This window comes from Hesperophylax consimilis, chromosome 22 (genome assembly GCF_061612785.1).
Source record: "Hesperophylax consimilis isolate HC1 chromosome 22, BYU_Hcon_1.0, whole genome shotgun sequence".
Classification (NCBI taxonomy): Eukaryota; Metazoa; Arthropoda; class Insecta; order Trichoptera; family Limnephilidae; genus Hesperophylax; species Hesperophylax consimilis.
In genome coordinates this window covers 8,326,832-8,352,528 of record NC_142857.1, presented here as the reverse complement: position 1 = coordinate 8,352,528, position 25,697 = coordinate 8,326,832, and the positions used below count along the sequence as shown (strand labels likewise).

Here is a 25,697-nt window from a genome sequence, read left to right as displayed (position 1 = left end):
AAAGATCTTATTACCAAACTGTATGTATAGCGGTGAGGCATGGAACTGGCAGAGAAAGGATGCTGTAGAAATGAGATCACTTAATTGAATATTTTGTAATTAAAGGTAAAAAGTTAAAATAATCTGCTCGTTCGTAGGCGGCGCTAATTTAATTATTGTATTAGAAAAAACTTTATGCAAGTTATGCTTTAAAATATTAAGATGAATTGTTTGTTTGCGTACATACGGTATATGAATATGAATAAATAGTTTTGTAAACCTCAATTCTTTCAAGAAAGGCGTACAAATACAATAGTACCGGCGTAAATAAAACGGTCGGTGGCCGAGTTGACATCGCGTTTGGGTCCCACCCAGGCGTAGTGTGTTCAATTCCTCGGCTGGCTAAGTCCTCCATCACAACACAAGCAAAATTTTCAGCTTACTGTGGTGGTAGTAGGAGATTTTCAAATATTGTCAGGTTATTCGTAACCTGGGAATGTTAAAAAAAAAAATAATAAAAATAAAAATGAAAATATTTCATCAACCCCTCAGCGTTTGAGGGTCATATATGACCCTCATATTTTATAAAAGTATTTTTATCTTTTTTTCTATAATGCGGAAATACTTAATTTTTTTGACGTTAGAAAGAGAAATAATAACTCTCCAGTTTGCCTCAAATATTCATACTGGAATCCATTAATAACATCCTAAAAATAGCCAAAATTAATAATTCATTTTTCGCGTCGCTATCGTAATAATCGGTTTAACTTGTTTATTTTAAATGCATAAACACCGGAAAGATAATTTTATCTAATTTCTAAAACTAACATGTATACAGCGCATTTGAAATACACAGAAAACATTGCAAACTGTACAAAAGTGATGAAAGTACTGAAGGGTTAATATTTTAAAGCATAACTTGCAAAAATGTATTATCCCTAAAATAATTAAGTTAAAACATCTATGAACGAGCAGGTTATGAATTAACCCTTAACTTCAAACTCAGAAAACTTTCATGGCTTTAATTTGTGTTTAATTGTGTCACTAGTGCCAATGCCTGACAGAAGAGAAGAGGACCTCGCAGGCCACCCTGGCGGAGGCTCAGCGGGCCACCCTGGCCGCAGAACAGAGGCACCGGGAGACACAGGCCAGACTCACCGTGGAGATCACTGAGAGGGAGAAGGATGTAAGTTACATGTTGTTTATTACATTTTGGACACCTGAAAGCAAAATATCAACAACATTTTCTATTGTTGATTATTTTTTGTACTTTTATAGCTTTGGAAGCTTTCTTCGGTATCTAATTTTTACTTACACGAAAGACATAGTGCCATCTCTCGTTTATTCTATGGGGCGCATAAGGACAGAGGATGCCAAAGCCGGGAACATTAATTTAAATTGACCCAGCAAATCGTGTGGACATGTGAATGAAAGCTTCTATTAGAGACAATAGATGTCACTGCTTATCACTCGCGCTGCTGCTCGCAGCTCTGCTATTTCGTGGTACATTTCAAATAAATTAAGAATAAAACCAGTTGTTTTGATGCACATAATTTATTATTATTGTTGTCTTATAATTTTGGGCCACCAATTGCCCTAAGGGAAGAATCGCCCCTGATAGTAATGTACTTTGACAGTTATTTCAACACACTTGTAACGTTCCCCTTGCGCATGTGTTCACGTCACTCTGCATTTAGAATGTTTCACACGGTCTAAAATATGTTTAGAATTACATCACTATCTAAATGATTTTTTTACAATGTTGGATTTTTCCATAAATCAGTAAACTTCAATTAATCAATTAATATTACGCAAAAAACTAAAAATAAAGTGTACCAACCGCGATTTTCTCCACGCTTACTAATTAGTATGAATGCATGCAAATAATATCATCGCGCCATCTTGACAATAATAAAGCTTCGTTTGACTACCAGTGGCGGATCGTGACTTTTGGGTTACTAGAGCGCTAATATTACAAAAAATGGCTTAATTGATGTTGTTGTAGCTGAAAACTATTTTTTATTTTTTTTCGAAAAATTGATTTTTTGTATGAAGATTTTGAGGAATTCCGTGCGGCTCACAGCTATACTGAAATTTTCTGATAATCGATTTTCGAAAAAAAAAAAATCTTTTTCAGCTATAACAACATCAGAAATGCCATTTTTAATAATATTAGCACTCTAGTGCACCCAAAAGTCACGAGCCTCCACTGTTGACTACATGGTGTTTGGGTAACAGCCATGTAAGTTTTTATAACTGTGGTTTTGTAAAAAAAGCAACCGAATGAAGTTTTATTTATTATTTTCTTTTTTAAATTGACTGTACATGACGTTTAGGAAAGAGAGAAAAGGAATTTTTATTTAATTAATACTTTACTATTATTTATACGTATTGCATGATGTTTGTAAATCAAACCAAAACACAATGTTCGAAATCTGGTGGTGCAGCACAACATCTAATCATTTGCTGCAGATGTCTAAATAAACAAAGTTTTTTTGATTTGAGATTTTGTACAAAAACTTGTATTTCGACAACTTGAGTGAAGAAACTATTGAAACCCAGTTTACGCTTCGACGCATTTTAAAAGATAAATAACAGCAGATAATAATTCCATAGCAACTGAAAATTTTGGATTTGATCAAAAAAAGGAAAACTTCTCAAAAACGAAAAACTCCAAATGGGAGGTAGATTCACCAGTTATACCATTTATACCACGAGTTTCCGAACACCATGTATAAAAAACTTTCCTGGTATTGGAAATGTTCCTCAAAGGCGATTTGTAAAACAGCCGTTCAAATACAATTAGATTTGCAATTAGGCAACAGCAAGTGAATGATGAAACATTTATAAAAAAATAGGTCAAACTAAATACTTTTCCAAAATAGTGGGTTCTGCAAATAAGTTGTACTTTTTTTTTTACTAAGTTGTTTGTTTTACTTAACACACTTCAGCCAGGAAAGGTAGTTCTACCCGTTCGGTCTATTGATGCTTAAGGCCGGGAAGGGTAGTTTTACCCTTTGCGCCGAACCTCATTTCAATGACAGAAAAGACGGAATTATTCAATGTTTTTACATGAATATTATATACCAATCTCTTTGTAAAGGTCCCAACTATATATACATAATTATCGAATCGTAATGCAAGTTTTTTTTAAATTTATTTTTGTGCATTTCGTTTACATCGGTATTTCAACAAAAGGATAGTATATTATTTGTTATTGTAATAATTCAATTTCTGGAATGAGGGTTTTTATGACCGTGAAACCCGATTCGAATCTCTTTCTCCGTTCCGCACCCACTCAACTCTTATGTGCAAGCGAGCGAGAGATGTCGGACGTATTTAAAGAAAGTAGGTATGAGCAAATACCGATAGGCGGACCGTAATAAACACATTACAAGGTTAATTGAGTTGCATTTCAAATAATATTCGATTTTCGTTTATTACTTTTATAGCTTGGGTATGCTGAGTTACTATGTAGAAATTTTTATTATTTTCAAAGATATAGCGATTTAAAACAAATTAAAGAAATTCGCACGGGACCTATTTTCACCCGAACTCAGCATAACGCCAGCGCAAAAAAGACTCGGCCGAAATGTGTTAATATTTACGATTTCCGATTGCGTATGTTCATTGCTGTAGTGATGATGAACGCACATTTGACGTTGTATTTTTCACAAGTTCATTAATGTACAATCACTGCCCTCTAGTGACCAAATAATTAAGACATTTTGACAGTTCGTCGCTCTAGTTCGTTTTTGTCCAACAGACCAAAAAGTAAATCAGGAGAAATAGGGCTCCAAAGTATTTTTTACGAAAAACGCATATACAATGAAATTAGCTCATTCTAAGCTTACTAAAATGATTTAAAGTAGTGAAATTATTATTTTTAATTAAAATTCGTTCCAAATAACACGTTTTCTCAGAAAACACGTTTTTAATTTGAATGTAGGACACAGTGTTGGATAAACAAGCTTGGAATATTGATTTAATTTTGATGGAATTAAGACAAACTGGTCTTGAAAACACACTAAAAATATTTTTAATTTTTTTTTTTTCACTTTTCGTGTAAATAAATAATGCTTTCAGAAAACAACTGCATACTCAACTCAATTTCGCCAAAAATGGTCTGTTGGACAAAAACGAACTAGATCGATGAGTTGAGAAAATTCACTGGGCATATAACAACCGCTTAAGGTTCTTGACAAGTTAAGTTAGGTTTCGTGATTTTTTATGGGTCTGCGCTTTTCTTTATCCAAGAAAGCGTTATTTACTAACTAACTAAATTAACTTATATAATATGATTTTTTCCAGATTTTATTTTATTTTTTATTAATTTTCATTAAAACCTGCTATTAAATTATTTATTATCATTGATATTAATATCTCTATTTATATAGTGAAGAATGTCTGTGGCTGGCGGACGGCTTGGATTTGATTTTTATACAAATCTACAGTTTAATTCCGAGATTGATGGAATTTTGCACACTTGACCTTCAAAACAAGAGGAAGGTCACTCTTTATATCCGATTTCGAAAAAAATTGCATAAAGCCCGGGCAATGTCGGGATCTTCAAACTTACTAGTTGCTTACTAATAAGAATTGTTTTGTTGACAATGTTTTTCAATACATAAAAATATTACAATACTATTTTGAAACCTGAAACAAATCTGAACTCTCATCATCCTGTTTACATCTTTTCAATAACTGCATAAGTCTTATTTTGTGAAACGTTCTTGAGCTGATGCTTACCAAAAACAGCGCCAAACAAATCACTGACTTATGAAACGTGATACAAAGAATTCAAGCTTATTGAATTTAACTTAATACTTTTGTTACTCTTATTTGCTTTGATTTTCAATGATATTATTATCAATTGATAATTGTTATTTTTATATTGACTGAAATTTTGGGAGTGCATTGCTCCAACACTCCTTAGAGCTAGCTAGCTGCCACTTATTCCAAGTCCGTTTCAGCTTTTGAACAAATTGTGATCAGCATAAGAGGACTACTATCATGTTGTAAAGCTTGTCAGCTTAGTACGAACCTAGAATCGGTGTTTATTTATTAACACTCTTTTTCGGGGCTTTTACATGAGAATATTAAGAAATATACATTATTTTACTGTACATAACTGAATTGCTTCAATAACAACATTTTATATTTGTTTAACCGGTCAGCAACGTAAGCAGATATACACGATAAAATAACGATAGCAGTCAAGTACAATAAGCGTGTTTACACGTCAACGCGTGTCTCTCCATAGAAATCGTTCTTACTCCGTTATTATTTTAGTTACATCCCTCAAACAAAAACTAAAAGGTCGATTATAGATCAAGCTACACATCACTACCAAGTTGTCTATGGAAATACAAAACAGGAATCTGCTGACAGTCGCATAATTGACACAACATTTTTACCCGCGCAAAATGTCTGCCGGTAGCGCCGCGCGCTTCACATATTAAATTTTTATAAAATATTTTTATATGAAATGATAAAAAAATGAGGTGATAAAAGTGTTTATTACACATATATACAATAGAATAAATATTTTTGTTTACATAATCTGTGATTTTAGTACCATTTTCACCTAAAAACATGACGTGAGTCATTTTTAACCTATTTTTAATGTTTGCGTTCTAAATTTTAATATTTAAAAATGCTAATATTTATTTGTAATATAATAATTTGAAAGCTTATTTTGTAACTTTTCTAAAACAGTTTTTACTATTCGGCTACGTTCAGAAATGTTTCATTTATAGAGCTTTAATTGTGAAGCGGTAATAACAAAAAGTTTTCGTAAAATGTCATTTCGTTAAAGACAGTTAAAGTGCTTACATGGCGATTTTCGGAGGGGTTAAACATAAATTGAAGATGTCCACTGACTAATTATTTCCCTTCATTAGTATTCTGAGCAAAGAGGAATACATATGGTAGTTAGTCCCAGAATTTCTGCACTGAAATAAATCCTGACTTCTAGTATTACGTTGTGGAATCCGAAAGCTTATCAATTCTAGCAATATCGGACTATAAACTAAATCATTTAGAATTTTATATAGAAATACCAAGTCAGTGAAAATTGTTCTGTCTGACAATTTGAGCATATTCATATAATTTAACAGAGTGTTGTAGTTCAACATAATTACTGGAATACCCATTTTAAAATTTATAAAATGTAAGATTTTTTTTGTATTCTTTCAACAGCTTGTACATGTATATTACATACATTGTGGGTTCCAGACAGGAGAATTGTACTCAAGTTGACTTCTTACATTAGCAAAATATAACAATTTAATACCCTTTATATTGTTAAAATTTCTGGTTAGCCTAGTTATAAATCCCAACATTTTTATTTCAACGGGGACCTTTCAAATGTTAAAATAACGCTCAATGACCATTTGATAACTTTGTCACATTTGAATTTCTGTGAAATAACCCAAGCTAAATCTTACATTTACCAATACCTTTGTGGTAATAATATATGTAAACATGGTCACTATAAAAGTGTTTCAAATCCCTTGTGGGATGGGCCAACCATAATACGACTCTGTGTAGGAGGTAAATTACACGCAAACATTGAATATAGAGAGACCGTCTCGTACTCTGACATCACTTGAGGCCAAATCTGGTATTTTATTACGGTAGTTTTATTGAGTTGGAAATAATCTGCAGTTTTATACATTGTAAGCAAAGATGGGAACTGTAAAATAATGAAGTTTGCAACATAAATTAATTAATTAAAAAGAATACAATCTAAAGGTTATAGCACATGTATCTGCACCAGCATCGCCTTTGCCTCATTGCCTCGCCGTCAACCAGGCGTCAATGCGATGTAGACATGTCACCGGGATTGCCTCAGCACCTCAGAGGTGTCAATGTGGCTATGGCTGGGCTGAGGCGCGTACACGGCTAGGCGACAGCTCGTTGGGCTTATACCATCGGTTGAATTGACCACGCAACTCATGTCGTTTACTAGCTTGTTCCGAGGCGAGGCGATGCCGTTACAAAGGGGATTAGTGTGCGCTGTAGTATTAAGTTTCATACAAAGAATACTGAACGACTCGTGGTGACATGACTTTTAACCCGTTTTATATGGATGTCACAGCAGTTGGGTTGCGAACGGCTCTGCCCTGTAGGCGGACGTCACTACATTTGTTTTGCTAACACATAATATATATTATAAGAAAAAGGGATTAAATAGTTAAAAACATTAGAAAGTTAGATACTGTAGAAAGAAAAATATTTATTGATTACATATTTTATAGTTTCATCAATGAAAGGGAAGTGGACCAATTATTATTATGAAAATGCACAAAAGTGCCACCAATATTGTTCACCCGTACTACAACCGGACAAAATTGACGCCAACTTTTTTCACGCGTACTAAGTCACAAAAGTACCGCCAACATTGTTCAACCGTACTACAACTGCAGAAAATTGTCGTCAACATTTTTCACCCACACTACAGCTGCACAAAAGTGCCGCCACAATTGTTCACCCGTACTACAATGCACTTAAGTGCCGCCAACATTGTTCACCCATACTACAATGCACTTAAGTACCGCCAACATTGTTCATCCGTACTACAACGCACGAAAGTGCCGCTAACATTGTTCACCCTCACAAAATTGTCGCCAGCATTGTTCACCCGTACTAGAACCGCACAAAAGTGCCGCCAACATTCTTCACCCCGTTACTACTGGAAATTGCATCTACCTAAACGCAAAACTTTCATTGGCTCCTCCACTTTGATAGTCTGTATTGGTCATAGCTCAGTCAGTCTTATAATATATATATATAATTTTTATAACATTAAAACTACTTTACAACTCACTAGTAGTGATTATGGACTCAAACTGTGTAATCTGGGCATAATACAAATAAATCATCTCACATTTTAAACATTGAAATAATTCATAAAAAATTCTTGGCGTTTTTTTGCGCCTCCGTGGAATAAGAGAGAGTACGAAAGCAGTGTGCAATATAGTTGTGAATGAGGAATACTTGGAGTAGGTAGATTTAAATTTTTAATACATAACATTGTAAAATGGGGACCTCAGCACGGGGAAGCACCCAGTGAGATTCACATTTCCAAATAATATTTGATAAAAAAATACTACTAACCTCTCGGACAAAGACTATTATTTACTTTGTGTTCCTTTGCGATCTGTCAAAACGTGAAAATTTTTGTGATATTTACGAGTTTTGTTAAAAGCTTCATAACTCACGTTTTGGGAAACGTAGCCTCATTCTAAAAGATGTTTTGGAAAGATTATGAAATTCACTATCGTATTGTATTGTTATACGTAAATATTTGCGTTTCTAAATATACATTTTCTGAAAACGTCAAAAATATGTAAAAATCGCTGACCATTATTTCAAAGCTGTGAAAAATGTACTTTTTTCTGAGTATCATAAAGAAATAACACTTTATATATTGAAGAAATATAATTAAAAACTATTAGTCACCTCAAAATATTAACCGTCCAAACTAAAATATTTTTAATAAATTATTTAGAAATGCAATAAATTATGAACGAACAAGACGACAGATCCAATCGACTTAGATAATGCACCTCTACATTCCATAGATATTCTTGAATACAGACGCGTAGCGTTATTCATTATCGATACTCTGTTTTTTAAATCATGGCAATCCGTATACTAGTGATGGAAATAAATCGATTTTTGTAAAATCTCGCGCGTTTACGTGAAAAGACGTTCTAATGTCTTGACCGCTATTATCATATTTACGTCTTTTGACGTTCTAATGTTCTGAGTGGCTAATGTATCAAAAAAAAAATTAATATAACTAATAATGTTGTAATATTATGTACACAAATAAAATAAATAAAAATCTCCCTTGGTTTCAATTATCTATTAGTGGACCTCGCAATGCTTCGCCATTGCCAATGTGTTTCTCGGACGTCTCCGACTTATTCCACCATTTATTACTGTATACCACAATGTTACTTTTAAAAAACTACATTTCATATGTCTGTAATTGGACTCTTCATCTCATTCCGGTGCAGAGACATTGCGTTAAGAATTCCTCGGGCGTCCCTATCTTCTTCTACCATTCAAACCACTTTCTAAACACTTCTTGCACTAATAAGAACAAACTTTGAAATTCTCAGCGATATCGGTCATCTACTTTTTGAGTTTTGCGAGCGCAAACATACGCAGGCTGAATTTTTATATATAACTAGTTGACATGACGCGACTTCATTATAAAACATTGACTTTTCTCTACTTTCTATAATTATAATATGCATGTTTTAATAATAATAATAATAATAATACTTGGATGACTTGTATAGCGCCGTTTTTGTGCAAAAACACCTCAAGGGCGCTGTACAAACTTATAATACATTTCTACAGTGATCTATGTTATTACTTAACTATAAATTGGAGAAAATATACAGTACAATACTTACCTGGTAGGTCACTTGAGATTAACACTTAATTAACATTTTCTAATTGTTTATTGGCGAAATTTAGATACAGGATTTAGGACTTAATTGAAAAATTGAATATAACTGGACTTTCTCTTAGGATTGGTATATTTAATTTAAGGGTACGACAGCTTAAAAAGGTAAGTGTACAGGGTTTTCCAATAAGAGGTGTTATTTTGAATAGCCCGCTATTTCGGTTGATGTTACTTTTGAAGCTGTCATTTTTTGACATTTGACAAATAGAAACTACGCCATTAATAAAAATGGAACGATACACGCTTCAACAACGCATTGAAATTATTAAAATTCACTTGAGTGAATCAAATGCAAATCATCTTGAGTGATGAGGCTCATTTCCACCTCGGTGGCTTCGTCAACAAGCAAAATTGTCGCATCTGGGGCTCGGAAAACCCAAGAGTTATTGTTGAAAAGCCTCTCTATCCTCAACGTGTGACTGTTTGGTGCGGTTTATGGTCCGGCGGAGTCATTGGACCTTACTTTTTCGAAAATGAGGCTGGAGCAACAGTTACGGTGAATGGATTGCGCTATCGAGAGATGATTAATGATTTTTTATGGCCGGAATTGGATGGTATTGATCTGGACAACGTTTAATTTCAACAAGACGGTGCTACGTGCCACACAAGCAACGAAACCATTGATCTTTTACGATTGAATATCAAAATAACACCTCTTATTGGAAAACCCTGTATATACAAACCTTCCGTCTACCTTCTATCAAGATCCGTTGTGTAGTTTAGAAGAATAAAGCGCACAAACAGACGGACGCGGATAGCGGCTTTGTTTTATACTAATTAGAGAAGATTATGGGTGCCATTCTATTTTTTGTTGATGTAGGGCTGTAATATAGAGACATGCATAACACTTTCTGTGGTGATAATTAAACTAGGCAAAAAACATGTTTAATTACAATTCTGATGATTAATACATTCCCAGAAAAAGAGTACCAATACTCATGTATAGTTTTTTTGGGATTTTCCTTGTCTAGTCATCAAAGTGTCCATTTAATTTACATAATTATCAGGTATTCAATAAACATGAGACATAGAGTCTGCGGAGAAAGTATGTCACAACATCTATAGAATGTTAAATTGCGTGGATGATGTCACAGAACATAATATCGGCTACATGTATGGCAAAACAAAGTTATTTAATGCAATATTTTTTGCAATATAAACACATAAATTTGTTAATGACCAATTTATTTTAATTACACTCGACCGTTTTTAGAAGTACCCTTCCTTCATCAGGAGAATATTAAAACTAACTTATAAGATATACAATACTGATATGTTGGAGTGGGATGCGAGCAAAGGGGGTAATTAAGGAATTTGGGAAGAACAGAGCGGTTTATTGGAAATATGTCTAGAATAGGCCTAAAAGATAAATTTAATAAACTGGAGTTATTATTATAAATTATTATTATTTAAACATCTTAATGTTCCATGATTCTAGTATATTTCTAGTTGTCTTACCTTTGTAGAACGATGGTCAATCATTGCAACAATCATTGGTTAATGCCCGAAATTTATGATCTCTATCTTTAGTGTTTTTTTTAAGTAATTTACCTTAGTTGTTCTCAGTATAGAATGCGGGTTTAATGTGGACAGGAAATTTCTTTGTAGTAAGTGAAGAACAGTTGGAAATATATAAATTTCTGCTAGTAAGTGAAGAACAGTTGGAAATATATAAATTTCTGCTAGTAAGTGAAGAACAGTTGGAAATATATTAATTTCTGCTAGTAAGTGAAGAACAGTTGGAAATATATAGAATTCTTCTAGTAAGTGAAGAATAGTTGGATATGTATAAAATTCTCATAGTAAGTGAAGAACAGTTCGGCCCCTTAGAGTCAAAAAAACGTAACTCAATTTTTATCAATTTTGAGTTACGGATGGTAAAATGAATTACTATTTTATATTTAAAAGATGGTTCAGAAGCACAAAATACCATCCTTTAACTAAATGAGAAGAAATTATTAATATGTTTCGTTTGTTTAAAAGTATACAACACTGATTAATTGAGAACTATGTTTTCTTGCTCTCCTGTAAAGTAGAGAAAAAATGAGATACGTTTTTTTGACCCTAAGGGGCCGAGTTGGAAATATATAAACTTCTCCGCCATTGAAAAGGATTTCTTATGATTTTATTACTGGTTTCAGGTGTACCAAATAAAAATGTAGTAGTAGACAGGAGTTTAAGTTTCTTATTCAGGATTTTATCAATTAACTAGCTGACGTGTACCCTAGGTTATCCCTAGGAGATAAACATACACCGTCGCAGACTTTTCTGTAGACCTTTTTAAGATATACATTTCCGTAATACATTATTTTGATGTATCTTGTAAGGTTTAGCCAGCGTTAGCAATGTAAGCGCTTGAAATTTTTTTTTTACGCCTCATTACAAAACATCGACTTTTCTCTACTTTCTATAAATATAATATGCATGTATTTTATATATAAGCCTTCCAGAAGAAATTTTCTAAATGATAGTGAAAACCCTATCAAAATCTGTTGCATACTTTAGAAGAATTAAGCGCACAAACAGACAGATACGAATAGCGACTTTATTTTATACTATTTACAGATTGTGTGGAGTAATCATTATTTAGAATTATTTGTTTAATTTTTTACGGTTCAATCGTGAAATTAATGGTTGATAATAAATAGCTCAATAGATGATAAGTGCAAGAAATATAAAAATTGTTCCTATTATAAAATATGGAAGTAGAGTGTAGAATAATCAGTAACTGTATACAAATTGTTAAGTAGAAATGTTTTGTGAACACTTCACTCGGAGAACTCATACTGAGGTGATTGCACGTTATAGATAAACTTTGTACGTGTAGGTATATTAAAATTTTAAAATATTACTAATTTATTTATACAGTGTTAATCTCTTTTTAAAGTAGATCTATGTAATTATATATTTTAAACACTAATTTAAAAAAAAAATTGTGGTATGTGTGGTAAAAACATGTATGATCGCATGAGAAAAGTGAAGATTTGCAAAGAATGCAACCGTAATGAGTAAGATTAAGAGAGGGACACTTAGATGGTTTGGGCATGTAGAGCAAATGGGTTGCATGATATTTCATCAAAATTACAATTAAACACACCTTTAAAAAGTGATACAGAGTCATTAAAAGTGATGAAACAAAAACTAGGTTAAATAGTTACCTATGTAACCTATTTAAACTAGTTTTTGTTTCATCACTTTTCATGACTTTATATCACTTTTTGTAGGTGTGTTGAACTGTCATTTTGATGAGATACCCGGTCACCAGAGCAAATGAACAAAAAACGGAGTGTAAGGAGAATATAAGACGTGAATGGAAAGTCGAGGACGCCCGAAGTAGACATGGCATGATCAAGTGAACCAGATACTTGTCAAGATTCAGAATAACAGAAGAGTATACATGAAACGATTTATGAATGTGAATGAGTTAAAGAGTGTGTGACAAGACCAAGTTGTTAGGTGGTCCGTCCTCTCTGAGAAACGGCGTGATGGTTAGTTAGTTAATGTTTTCGTGAATTATCAACAGGATGTTTCAAAGTAGGTGGCATACAGTTATACAATTTAATGGAATAGTACTTAAAGGATTTGGCAGTGGGTGGAGTGTTTAGTGGGTTGATATATAAACAAATTGTTTCACTCTGAACTCTTATCAGAACCACAATTTCTTAGCTTTTCTTAGCGAAAACGGAGTGAGTTGGCTACTTGGCCTTTCCGGCTGCTAGCCGAGCGTCCTACCCACCGGGTTATCGACCACTTCTTTGTTGAAAGGTACACCAGGATGTGGTGGTCACATAATACTGATAATAGAAAAGCACCACAAGATATCAATGTGACATTCAAAGGTCTTTAAAAACTGCTTTGACTTATAAAAATAAACAACTATTTTAAATAAACGCCTACATAATCATTTTGTTATCATTTGAACCACTGATCAGATAAACTAATAGAAGGGTGTTGTAAGCGTGTCTGTGTGCTAAAAATTAGGTCAATTTTAGTTTACTTTGAGTGAAATTGGTCTTGTAACGTCATTATTTTATTTTATTTGGTTTTACATCCAGCCGGGCTTTTACATGGATTTTAAAAACTGAATATACCTAGTGAGCTATCGAAAATTATACAAAAAAAATTTAAAGCATGTTATAACAGTAGGGATTATTAAATAAATGCACAATTTTAACAGTGAAAAAAATTAGTCTTTATTTTGGGTACAATCTATTTTGAAGTATGACATATATTTATAGCAGGTCAATAATAGTAATAAACTTTTACAAGCACTTTATGAGTTCACTAAGGAACAGGTCTTCCCAAAGTTACATGTTATAATATGTTCCCTTAACTTTGTTTTACCAAAAGGGTTTCAATGCGTCTTTTCTCTCTCTGGGTTAGGTGAACTTCTAAAGTCAGACGGTTTACTAAGCATCGCTTGAGTCAGACCTGCCAGAGGTGGTTGAAGTTAGGTAATTTAACTTTCTAGAGCAAAAACATGACCTTTTATCGGTCATCGCAGCTGTGACATCGCTTTCAGGGATCACATTAAGTCTGAGCGACGAGGTGAAAAACTAACCAATAACAGCCCTCGTACTGATTAGTAAGAGACGAAGCGATGCAGGAACGAGAGGGTATTCGAGATCGAAGAACTGATAAAGACACGCTAGGATATCTCGTAATAATTGGCTGATTGTTATAGTCTATCATTTTCAAACATTAAAATTATAAATTATAGAGAAATTCATTTTATTTTTCCTGCCTGTGGCCTCGAAGACGAAGGGTCTTATATAAATTGGCAATATATCGCACCTCCGGTGCTAAACTGTCACTTATGCAAGTTTTGTCAAAATTGATCTAAGTATGAGAAAAAATAACTAATGTACCCCTTTACTTGGTGTGTCATCGTCGTTTGTGTAGTGCGTATAATTTCCGCGTGAGGGTAGTTATGTCATTATGGTTTTGGTGAAAATCTAACCTCCACTGGGAGAAACAACGTTTGATTGGTTAGTTGCGCGCGGCACCCCGCACGAATAGCAGTCTCCTGGAGCTACAACGCCACTAAGGTAATTGTGACAATTCATTTTTATGATTTTGGAGCAATAACAACACTTAAGTTGGTTGTGACATGAAATAATAAAGATACTTGTGTACGTAGTGACATTGTTTCCCCAACCCTTATGTTTTATGGTATAAAGTTTTCGTTCGATTAACAATTGTGACAATGTTCCTGATTCGTGGGGCGAAGAAGACTGGTAAACCATTTGTGGTAAAAGAAATGAATTACGATGATTTCTTTGATTTGAAGTCACTTGAGGAAAACATGAAGTTCAATATAGCAAAAATTTAAACGGAGATGTAATCAAAACTGGTGATATTAAATGCATTAAATTCACAGAGAATTGTGAAAATTACCAATATCGAACAACTTACAAAACTGAAAACTGGGAGGAAGCAAAAGCTATAATTCAACCAAGGGGGAAAAATTTACGCGGAAGTAGAGGCAACGCCCAAAGAATAGATGACATTCCCTTCAAGCAAGCATACACTTCAAAAATACCAATTACAGAACGCAAAAAGCGTGATTTATTGCAATTAGGGGAGGCAAATATCATACCAAGATACTATGAAAGTTTCTATAATGATCTCATTTAATTTTTTGTGCTTCTAACATTCTATAAAGTCACATTTCCACTTGCAGGGAAAACAAGTTTATTGAAACCACATCGTTAAAGACTCCCTGATTTTCCTGTGAATGTGACAATAAATTTAAGGTTTTTGTTTTTTTAAGAGTACCCAATTAGTAGAAAATTAATGCTAATTAAAATAATAATAATAAGTAAAAGAAATTGTATTTATTTGATACTGTTGTTAATTGCGTAATTATAGTATTTAAATAGGAACCATACGTGACCAATGACTGATTTAATATGAAACGTCGCTGAAAACCGTTCGTAAAATGGTAAGAAGACTGAGATTAAAAAGTCTGATTAATAGTAAAGTTCTATATGTAGAATTAAGAAAGTTTGTTATACTGCTTTGATATTTTAATTAAAAAAACTTTAGAAAAGTATGATATCGTGTTTTGATTGTTATGACATAATTGCCTGGTAAATTGTTTTCTAGTGCCATAATGTCACTTCTGGGAGGGTTGTAAATTTAAAATGTTTATATTTTTTTATTACAAAGTTGTGAGATGTTTGCTTTTACTTTGATATGAAGTTTAAAGTTGTAGTTTAAATAATTACCAGTTCATTTTTTAGAAAAGAAGAACTATACATTATAATAGGATGTCGAATTTTCAAACGCTTCTCCTGAAAAATTACATTATTTGCATAAGTGACAGTTTAGCACCGGAGGTGCGATATGTTTTGCTGTCGTACCCTTAAATTAAATATACCATTCCTAAGAGAAAGTCCAGTTATATTCAATTTTCCAATTAAGTCCTAAATCCTGTATCTAAATTTCGCTAATAAACAATTAGATAATGTTAATTAAGTGTTAATCTCAAGTGACCTACCAGGTAAGTATTGTACTGTATAATATCTCCATAAATAGTTAAGTAATAACATAGATCACTGTAGAAATGTATTATAAGTTTGTACAGCGCCCTTGAGGTGGTTTTGCACAAAAACGGCGCTATACAAGTCATCCAATTATTATTATTATTATTATTAAAGATCACCATTCAGAATCGAAACATTGCTTGAAATGGCTTGAGCCATGTTTTGTAATCAGATCAGGACAAGCCTTCCTCTTTCCCATCTCCTTCCCTTACCCACTCCCTTCAGCTTCACGACTTATACCATTTGAGAATGCCATAGTCTTACTGGCTTTGTACAGTCAGAAGAAATTGGGACTCTTGTGCGATATTCATATAAACGATGACTGGTTTGCATCATATCTTTAGTGGAAATATGTGCTCACTGTAGGGATGTAATCACTGTAGATATTTATGTGAAGGTTTATATTTTGCCAGCAATGAAGGCACCTGTGATTCACCAATGTCCCATTCACTAAAATGTGCCAAAACATGACTCACAAGATCTCTTGACCTCCCATTATATTGTTAGCCAGGGCCGAAATGTGGCATAAAATTAAATTTTATTATAAATAAATAATAATAATTGGATTATTTTTATCATGCTGGAGAAAATCACCTCAAGGGAGCTCATCACATATACGCCAAATTTTGATGATTTTGTAAAAAAATGTTTTTTTTTTTTTTTTACATTTTGGGGGATGCTGTGTGAAGGATCTTTTTAAGGAAATAAAGTTGAGGAAGTTCCGGAAGGAAACAGGTATGAGGGGTGGGTAGGAATCTGGGGGTCAGTGTGTCCAGGAGTGACAGACGTATGAATACTTTTCTCCCACTGCGGTGCAAGGTGATGGGTCGATAGTCCTGTTGAAGAGGTCAAAGGGGTCTCCCACAACCAGTGTCTCCCAACCAGAACCCATCCGCCATCAAGACCTAGAGAAACCTCACCCCATATACCTGGGCACCCCTGCTAATTCACCAAACGTAGCGAACCACTTAGGGTGACATGCGGCAATATGTTCAATAAATGGTTCCCGGGGCGGCAGTAACCATTCCTGTCTCCTAAATTGAACTAGTTGGATTGCTAACATTACAAAATTGACTATTGGCGATCGGTAAATGCACTCCAGATGTTTTCAACAAAATTCTCGGAAACTAAGCAAGCTTGGACCCTGCAAGTTTTTTTACTAAGCCCAGGGTAATTGATTACCCCAACCGTCGCTTTTTATTGCGGACAGAATGCACCACTTCAACAATTACCAGGAACAGTATTACATGGAGATAAATGATGGACTTGCCGAACGTCACAGCGGTGCTGCCAGGGTCTCTTATCTATGTGAGGTGTCAGCGCTTTATTAGCAGCAGATACATACCTGGATGCTGTTGTTGGACGCGGTGGACTCTCTTACTGAAGCAGCTGGTCCAGTTCCTTCACCACTTAGGATTCTTGCTGCAGAGCCTCCATCTTCTATCTTCGTAGAACGTCACAGCGGTGCTGCCAAGGTCTGGTATCTGTGAGAGGATAGTGTGTCAGCGCTTTATTAGCAGCAGACACATACCTGGACGGATGACGAACCTCGTGCTGGCACTGTTGGTGGACGCGGTGGACTCTTTCGCTGCAGCAGCTGGCCCAGTTTCTTCACCACCTAGGATTCTGGCTGCAGAGTCCCCATCTTCTATCTTCGTGTCGCCTGTTCCTATACTTCATTTTACTTAACTTAACTTCACTCTATTTTTGTAAAATTTATATTTTCTGTAATACCTGCATCAACTGTAAAGCGCCCCTGAGGTGATATCTCACAAAAGCGGCGCTATACAAATTATCCAATAATATTATTGGCCGGTCAATGGCGGAGTTGGCATCGTGAGTTCGATTCCTCCGCTGGCTATGTCCTCCATCACGACACATGCAACATTTTGTACTTACTGTGGAGGTAGTAAGAGATTTTCAAATATTGTCAGGTTATTCGTAACAATTAAACTTAATAACAGCTCAAACAGAAGAGACGGGGCGTGTATCATGTGATCCGTTGCGTGAGTGCGAGTGGCAATGTGATCAGTGGCGACGTGTGTTGGTAAAATAATATATTTTTTTTTTAATTGAAAAAAAATATCTCCAGACAGAGAAATTACATCTACATTTTTACTCTAAATTTTTAAGAGTCGCTGACTGTAGTCTGTTGGGTACTTCCTGATTACACCCTGTATTTATACCTAGGTATAATTTTGTCTTATTAAAAATACTGAATTCGGTCCTGTCTTATCTCTGATACAAGCTCAATATAAATAACCACTCTCCATACAAGTACGCTCATTATATGGGCATGTATATAACAATAATAATTTATTCATTTGTATACTACCTACAATTATATTGTTATTATCTTTTGTTTATACTTACATTAAGAACTGATAATGTAACTGTATGTGTGACTTGTATGATATAACCATAATACAGGTGGTCCCGTTTTCAACGCACTATATTATTATTCCAATAATTATTGATCTTTGGTACTTTTCACATGGTAGTATCGTAAATGGTGAAAGACCATCTAGAATCCAAATTTTGCTTGAAATGGCAATAGTCCTGTTTGTGACCGGATCTGCCGGGTGTTTCCCAACCTTCTTCTTCTCCATCCTCTTCCCTTCCCAATCCTTTCAGCAAAATCCTCACAACATATTATATTGTATTAAAAAAAATACAATCCATTAGTTGAATTCTGCGGTGTAAAAAAACAGAAAATAAAATATTCACAAAATAATTTTGAGCTTTGTAAAAATAAAATTGATTTTTTTCTTCTTATTTTATGCTACATCTGCACATTGTAGCATTTTAAAATCAGCATTCTCTGAAATCAATGGATGACCGCCGGAAATAAGTGTGAGATTTGTTGTATTAGTCTGCGTGTGTAGTTATTTTTAACTATGTGTGTAGTGATTATATCCGAAACACTGTGCCCTCTCAACCTATCTCTATCTCTTTCTCCTTTCCCACCCACATTTTTATTGGTCAGAATCTCTTTTGAATCTTTCATACGAGAAAATGTCAAATGACTTCTTATTTAATTAAGTATACTAGTTTTACTACATTGTCAAGTGGCATCTCATTTTATGTAAGTAAGTAGTTTTATTACATTGTCAAGTGACATCTCATTTTATGTAAGTAACTAGTTTTACAACATTGTCAAGTGACTTCTTATTTTATTGGGTAGTTAACTTGTCTATGTTGTCGAGTGACTTCTTATTTTATTAAGTAGGTAACTAGTTTTTCTGCATTGTCGAGTGACTTCTAATTTTATCGGGTAGCTGACTAGTTTTACTAGGTTGTCGAGTGACTTCTTATTTTATGTGAGTAACTAGTTTTACTGCATTGTCAAGTGACTTCTAATTTTATTGGTAGTTAACTAGTGTTACCAAATTGTGAAGTGACTTCTTATTTTATTAAGTCAGTGACTAGTTTCACAGTAGGGATTCTTTTTCTTATTGGATTCTTAATTGAAGAATATGAAACAATCAATACGGCATTTTGTCTTATTTTTAACACAATTGTATTGTTGTACTAGTCTGTAGATGCCTGTTATTAGGTGAAACCGGTCTGGTTATCAATAAACAAATGGAAGAAAGTTACAAAGGTGTTTTAATAAATAAAAAAAATCATATTCATTTTAAATGTATGTTTCATAGCTATGGAAACAACATTGCAAGTTGAAAACAGCTATAATGACCTAGTAATTCCATACGGCTAAACCTGTGCATATTTCATGACGACAGAGCTCACCGTTAGAAAGTTTTTTATGCTTCGTAAATGCAGAAGTTGGTCTTTTTTCTTCACAATGTTAATCAATAGTAATTTAACTATTATAGTTTAAAGTTGTTTTTAAACTTCGTAAAGCGCACTTAAAGTGATATTTCACAAAATCTGACATTCTATAGTGTATACAGAGGTCTGATCCTGTACAGGTGCATTGGAGCAGTCCGCTCCGGGCACCGACTTGTCAAGGAGCCAAGGTGCTAATAATAAGTAACACAGCGCCCTTGAGGCTTTTACTAGCGCCAGGCGCAGTTTGGCAGAGGGTTGGCCCTGTATATAGATAAGACAAGTATTAATACTAGTAGATACTTCAGTCCATTCCTGAGAAAAGCGCTCTTTTAATGAGGAACCGCCAAAAACCACCGCAAGTATACCTTCAACCAGAGTGTCATTATAAAAGGGACACTCTGTATGCGTGTGTGTTGGTGTCATCAATATCCAATAATATACATACATAAAACATGTCTCATCACTGCGTGGCATATGTATGTATGGGTGTGTGCGTGTGTGAGTGGTCACCACAGCTACACTAACAGATCACCCAGTAGTGAGTGTGAGTGAATCAGGTCCAGTTGTTGTTTTGTTGTCGGAGTGGACAGTTGTCGCTGTGATTGTGATTGAAGCAACAATTAAACTGTACATATATGGACACTTATCAGTTTAACATTATGCATTAATTGGTGATTGATGCAAATTGATATCCATAAGTGCAGTGGCTCATAAGATAATACATTATATCAACATTGTGAGTATGATTACATTATTTTTATTTATGGGAAGTATTCAACCCCTCGGTCCTCGAAAAAATAATATCATGGCATCAAATATTCCCGTTTAACATTCAACTTCAAATAGATTTGCTGTTTTTTTGTTTTTTTTTTTTTTGTTATTTGTTTTTTTTTTAAATTTTTTAATTTTCTTTAATTTTTTTTTTTTTAATGTGAAACCGCACAAAACTCCCAACTGCTCCCAACCACCTGGAGCCAGTGAGACTATGGCATCCCCAATTGTATGTTGTAAGGCTGGAAGGTAGTGGGAAGGGGAAGGAGTTGGGGAAGATGAATTTATTCAGATCTGTTAACCAAACACGGCCAAAGCAACGTTTCAATTCTGAATGGTCTTACACCAGGGCAAATTTTTCAATTTTACTCGTTAGTCTTTATATCTTTCGATATGTTATGTAGCATAGTTCTCTCCATGGCTCCATATATTATTATGTGATGGCCATTTTTGTCACATCATTCTTGGTGAGAGTCCATGATAAAACACTCCATACATGAATACTGCAAGTATGCATTTGAATACAATACTACTTGACACATTTAACCTTGCTGGCTGTGTCGCTAGTTAAAAGATAAAAAGAAGATGAAGATTTTATGAACCCAAAAATATGAATTTAAATTACTAGTTCAAAAAAAGTATGTTTTTAATTGTATCTTCTCTTAATACATAGTATAAAATGAGGTCGCTATCCGTGTCTGTCTGTTTGTGCCCTTAGTTCTTCTAAACCACACAACGGATTTGGATAGGGTTTTCACTATCATTTAGAGAATTTCTTCTGGAAGGTTTATATATGTAATTCAAGCATATTATATTTATAGAAAATAGAGAAAAGTGGATGTTTCGTAATCAAGTGGTAAAAAAAATATTGTTAACGCTGGCTAAACCTTATGAGATACCTTAAAATAATGTACTACGGAAATGCATATCTTAAAAAGGTCTACAGAAAAGTCTACAGTGGTATATGTTTTATCCTAAGGATAAACCCCAGCAACGCCGGGTTTCAACACCAAAATTCTCTCTGAAATCATAAGATTTGTAAGTAGGTAATTACAAAGCACTCTTTTTAGGGTGAATTGCCTTACACAAAAAAAGTAGGTACTTAAATACCTACCTACTTAATTATAGAAAATGTATTTAATGTAACATTTAAAAAATTTAAATAAGGAATTATACAATTTGTCCAAAGAAACGACACTGACAATCTTTTTTCAAACTTTCTTCAGGCAGGTAGGTACCATAATATTGAAAAAAATTAACAAGACGATTTCACATTTGAAAAAAGAATCTTTACTGAACCATTTAAACTTCCACAATCTTGAAACAGAAACGGAACGCACAAACAAATTTGCATACAGACAAAGTGCCAAACGGTTGAGTTAAAACAAGAATTCATTTCAACCGGTCAAATTTTTTTTATTTTTAGTTCTGCTTTTGGCTGACTGCAAATTTAAGCATGTCAAACTGTAACACATTTCTGAAATAAAAATTTAAGATAAAAATAAAATGATATAAACAGATTTTTCAAATTGAGTGTTTATCAATAAATAATGCACAATAGAAATGATAATGTTGATTTTTATATTTTTATTATAATAATGTTGAGATCCATGTACGGATTTTGAATTTTATTTGACGTTGTATGCAATAAATAATTGCTTTTCTCTTCCACACCCAAGTATCTTCTGAATCGTGATTCTTGCTTATTGATTGTTTCGACTTGATTGTTATCCAAATGTTTTAAAAACTTTATACAACTGATAAACCATGGACCTAAAAGCCCTGGACGGAACTGTTCGAGAACAATTTGAAGCCACAGGGTGAGGGAGAAGATGAAGAAAAATGCCAAAACGCAATCCCATTCCCTCTCTCATCAAATACCCATAAAAAATCAATCACAAGCCTTTATACTAAAAAAAAACAAAAATAAAATTGTTCTTTATGTACCACTTTGCATACAAATCATTTCAAAAGTTTGTCATACAAGATGGCTGCCCGGCAATTTCCCCTCACCCTAGATTTCGCTCCAATGCCATTCATAAAAATGGTCTGTCCAGGGCTTTTTTAGTTCATGTGATAAACTACTGTTTACAACACATAAAGAGTTGTTTTCAATTATGTAAAATTTAAAACACATTTATTAGTATAAGACTAAAAAATTTTGTTATTTGTTTTTGGGGTGTTATGCCGTGTTGCGCTAACTCCTTCTTTAGCCAATGTTTCGGACAGCATTGCAGTGTCCATCATCAGGGCAGATGTGTTATCTGAGGTTGTGGTGAAATGTGAGCTTATGTATGAGGATGTGATCCCGTGTTGCCAGCTCCAACCCTCTGAGCTAACATTAACATATTATTTTTAAAGTGGTTTTTGTCAATTACCGGATACCAAGAACTATTGAGCTTAGCTCCATCGTCTCCGTAATCAGCCGTGCTCTATAAGTTTTGGGTCTCCCCAGGACTTCAGGAACAAATCCAAAGTAATGCCCGGTGTCAATCAAATGCTCGGCTATTGCCGATTTGTCAGGGTGGCCGAGTTTACAAGCTCTGAAGTGTTCTGAAATCCTTTTGGAAATAGTCCGCTCTGTCTGGCCTACATGGACCTTGTCACATCCGGAACAGCTGAGTTTATACACTCCATCTGTTTCCAGAGGAAACTTAGTCTTTGCAGACAGTAAGTCTCGTATCTTGGTCGTGGTTCCGAAGACAGTCTTGATACTTTAGTTTCTCAATAGCCTGGCAATTCTGTCTGTCACATTGTGCACATAAGACCAAAAATGTACATTTGCCATTTTTTTTTACACTTCAATTATACATTAATATTATAATAATACTAGCACAGACCTTTGAAAAATCACGCGGTTGTCTGAATTCTTGATTCTTGACAAATCAGTTCAAATTTTTGAAATAGTGAAATATTATTTAATCATTGAGGACAAAATTAATGACTCTCAAATGAAAAATGTGAAACAGAAAAGACAGAAAAAGATTCCGTCGCCTCTAGTAATTGAACCCAGGATCTTTTCCTTGCCGGGGAATTGCTGTAACCACTGAGCTAATTCGACCATATCAACTTAGGTCATTTTTAACTGTATCTTACTTCAACCAACATTATCTTCATTTCTCAACTTTTTTTGGTTGCTATCTTTATGTATGATCGCAGGAAGAGGTCCTGGGATTAATTCCTACATGAGACTGAATCCTGTTCTGTTTCACATTTGTCGTTTGAGAGTGATTAAATATTGTTATTTGGGGTTTTACTCATTAACCCATTGGCCTCCGAATTGTTTTGTACCGAAGTTTTAAATCTGCAGTGGTGTACTAAATCTTACATAACTTTTAAACTAAACATACAAACGAAACAATTTTTTAAAATTTACTCGTTCATTGAATTAAGGTATGCAAAAAATATATGCAGTTTTTTAAAAAATAATAATAATATGATTAAACGAGGATATAAAAATATTTTTTTTCATAAAACCCATTTTTTTTTCTTTTTTTATAATTGGATTAAGAAAAGTTTTACATTAATCATACTTATGACCATAATATATTTTATTTCAATTTGGGCTGATGTTAGCCGCCCACCACGCATTTTACGAACAAGCTTGTCAATTCCCGAACCACACGCTATTTAAAAAAAAATTCAATGACGCTGAAATATAACAAAATTTCAATCGTAAATATCAGGAAAAAACTGTACCAACGGAGTCCTGCCAATTACTACGAAATGAATGCTTAATTATCTACAGAGCGATTGGCATTTAAAATTTTAAACACAGATGTCAATAATGTATCCCTTTTTCGTTTTTAAGCCGACGACACCAGACCCGCCAGGATGGCGTCGTTTGAGGCCAATGGGTTAACCCTTCGAGACTCAGGCATATTGACCATAATATTTCTGGTCAATATGCTGTCAGAAAGTCGGAGAATTTGTGTGTACTTCTGCTTCTCAATAAAATCCAATAAATGGAATATTTCTGAACGCATCCGAAAAATAAAAAATTTTTTTTGAAAGGTGATGAAATACGCTTTCAAATTTTATTATTAGAAATACATATAATTTTTGAAATATTAAAATTTTTAACTGAAACATAAAAAGGCTCATTATAAATTTTATGTTTTTTTCGTCTAAACACTGAACTAAAATTACTATAAAAATATGCCACCTCACCTTTTTGTCATTTCATATAAAAATAATTAATGAATTTTCACAAATTTTCATAAATTTTCTCAAATTGCGGTCAGAACCTTTTGTTTCATAAGGATTGTACATGTGAATTATGCTGTTGCTAACTTATATATTTGAATATAAAGCTTGGTGTTTTCTCTTTCTAACACATTCATATTTCTAACTACATAATATGACAGTAGGAGACACAATGGTTCGAGATGTTCCCAAAACCAAACAAATTGACTCTAAGGGTAATAGCTGTTTGTTCCCAAAATTGAACAAATTAGCCATAATTTGTTAACTTATTCCACTATTAAACAAAATTATACTATATTTAGATACTTTATCATTTGTCTGAATTCTTCCCGCTACTGATTCCAATTTTCAAAATGATACTTAAATTCGTAGCAAATTTGTGAACCAGATTTTACGCAGGACTAACTAACACACGCACAGACAACCAAAATTGATGCGTTTGATATTGTATAAAATTAATAGTTAGACTCAAACCATGCTGTTCGTCATTAACTAAATTAATTGGTTTGTTGAAATGTCAACAGATGTCCTCTAAAATTTTTCGAAAAACTCTAAAATACATACTTTCATTAATAATTTTCATTTGCACGTGGAAACAGTTGGTCCGACCTCTTTTTAACCATCTTCAACTAATTGTTGTGATTCTCTTGCAGGCGGCGGAGTGGAAGCAGTTCCAGTCGGACTTGTTGATGACAGTGCGCGTGGCCAACGACTTCAAGACCGAGGCGCAACGCGAGCTGGAGAAGCTGGTCCTGGAGAACCGCCAGCACCGCGAGAAGGTGCGCTCCCTGGAGACGCAGGTGGACCAGCTCAAAGGTATTGTCGCACCACCATCCATCTCAACCATAGATAATAGTAATTAGAAAGATGAAACCGCGAACACAAATGTGTTCCAACATCGCTCAACTATACTA

General features: G+C 34.1%; 1 protein-coding gene across 4 annotated transcripts in view; it reads left to right on the top strand.

Annotated features, from left to right (window-relative positions):
* spdi (sperm antigen with calponin homology and coiled-coil domains split discs) overlaps nucleotides 1-25,697 on the top strand; it is a 280,173-nt gene that overhangs the window by 235,252 nt on the left and 19,224 nt on the right. For all 4 annotated transcript variants that reach the window (XM_089645531.1, XM_089645530.1, XM_089645533.1 and 1 more), the window contains 2 exons: nucleotides 1,028-1,165; nucleotides 25,437-25,599. In XM_089645531.1, the coding sequence (XP_089501657.1) occupies nucleotides 1,028-1,165; nucleotides 25,437-25,599 (301 nt within the window). The remainder of the gene's footprint in view (nucleotides 1-1,027; nucleotides 1,166-25,436; nucleotides 25,600-25,697) is intronic.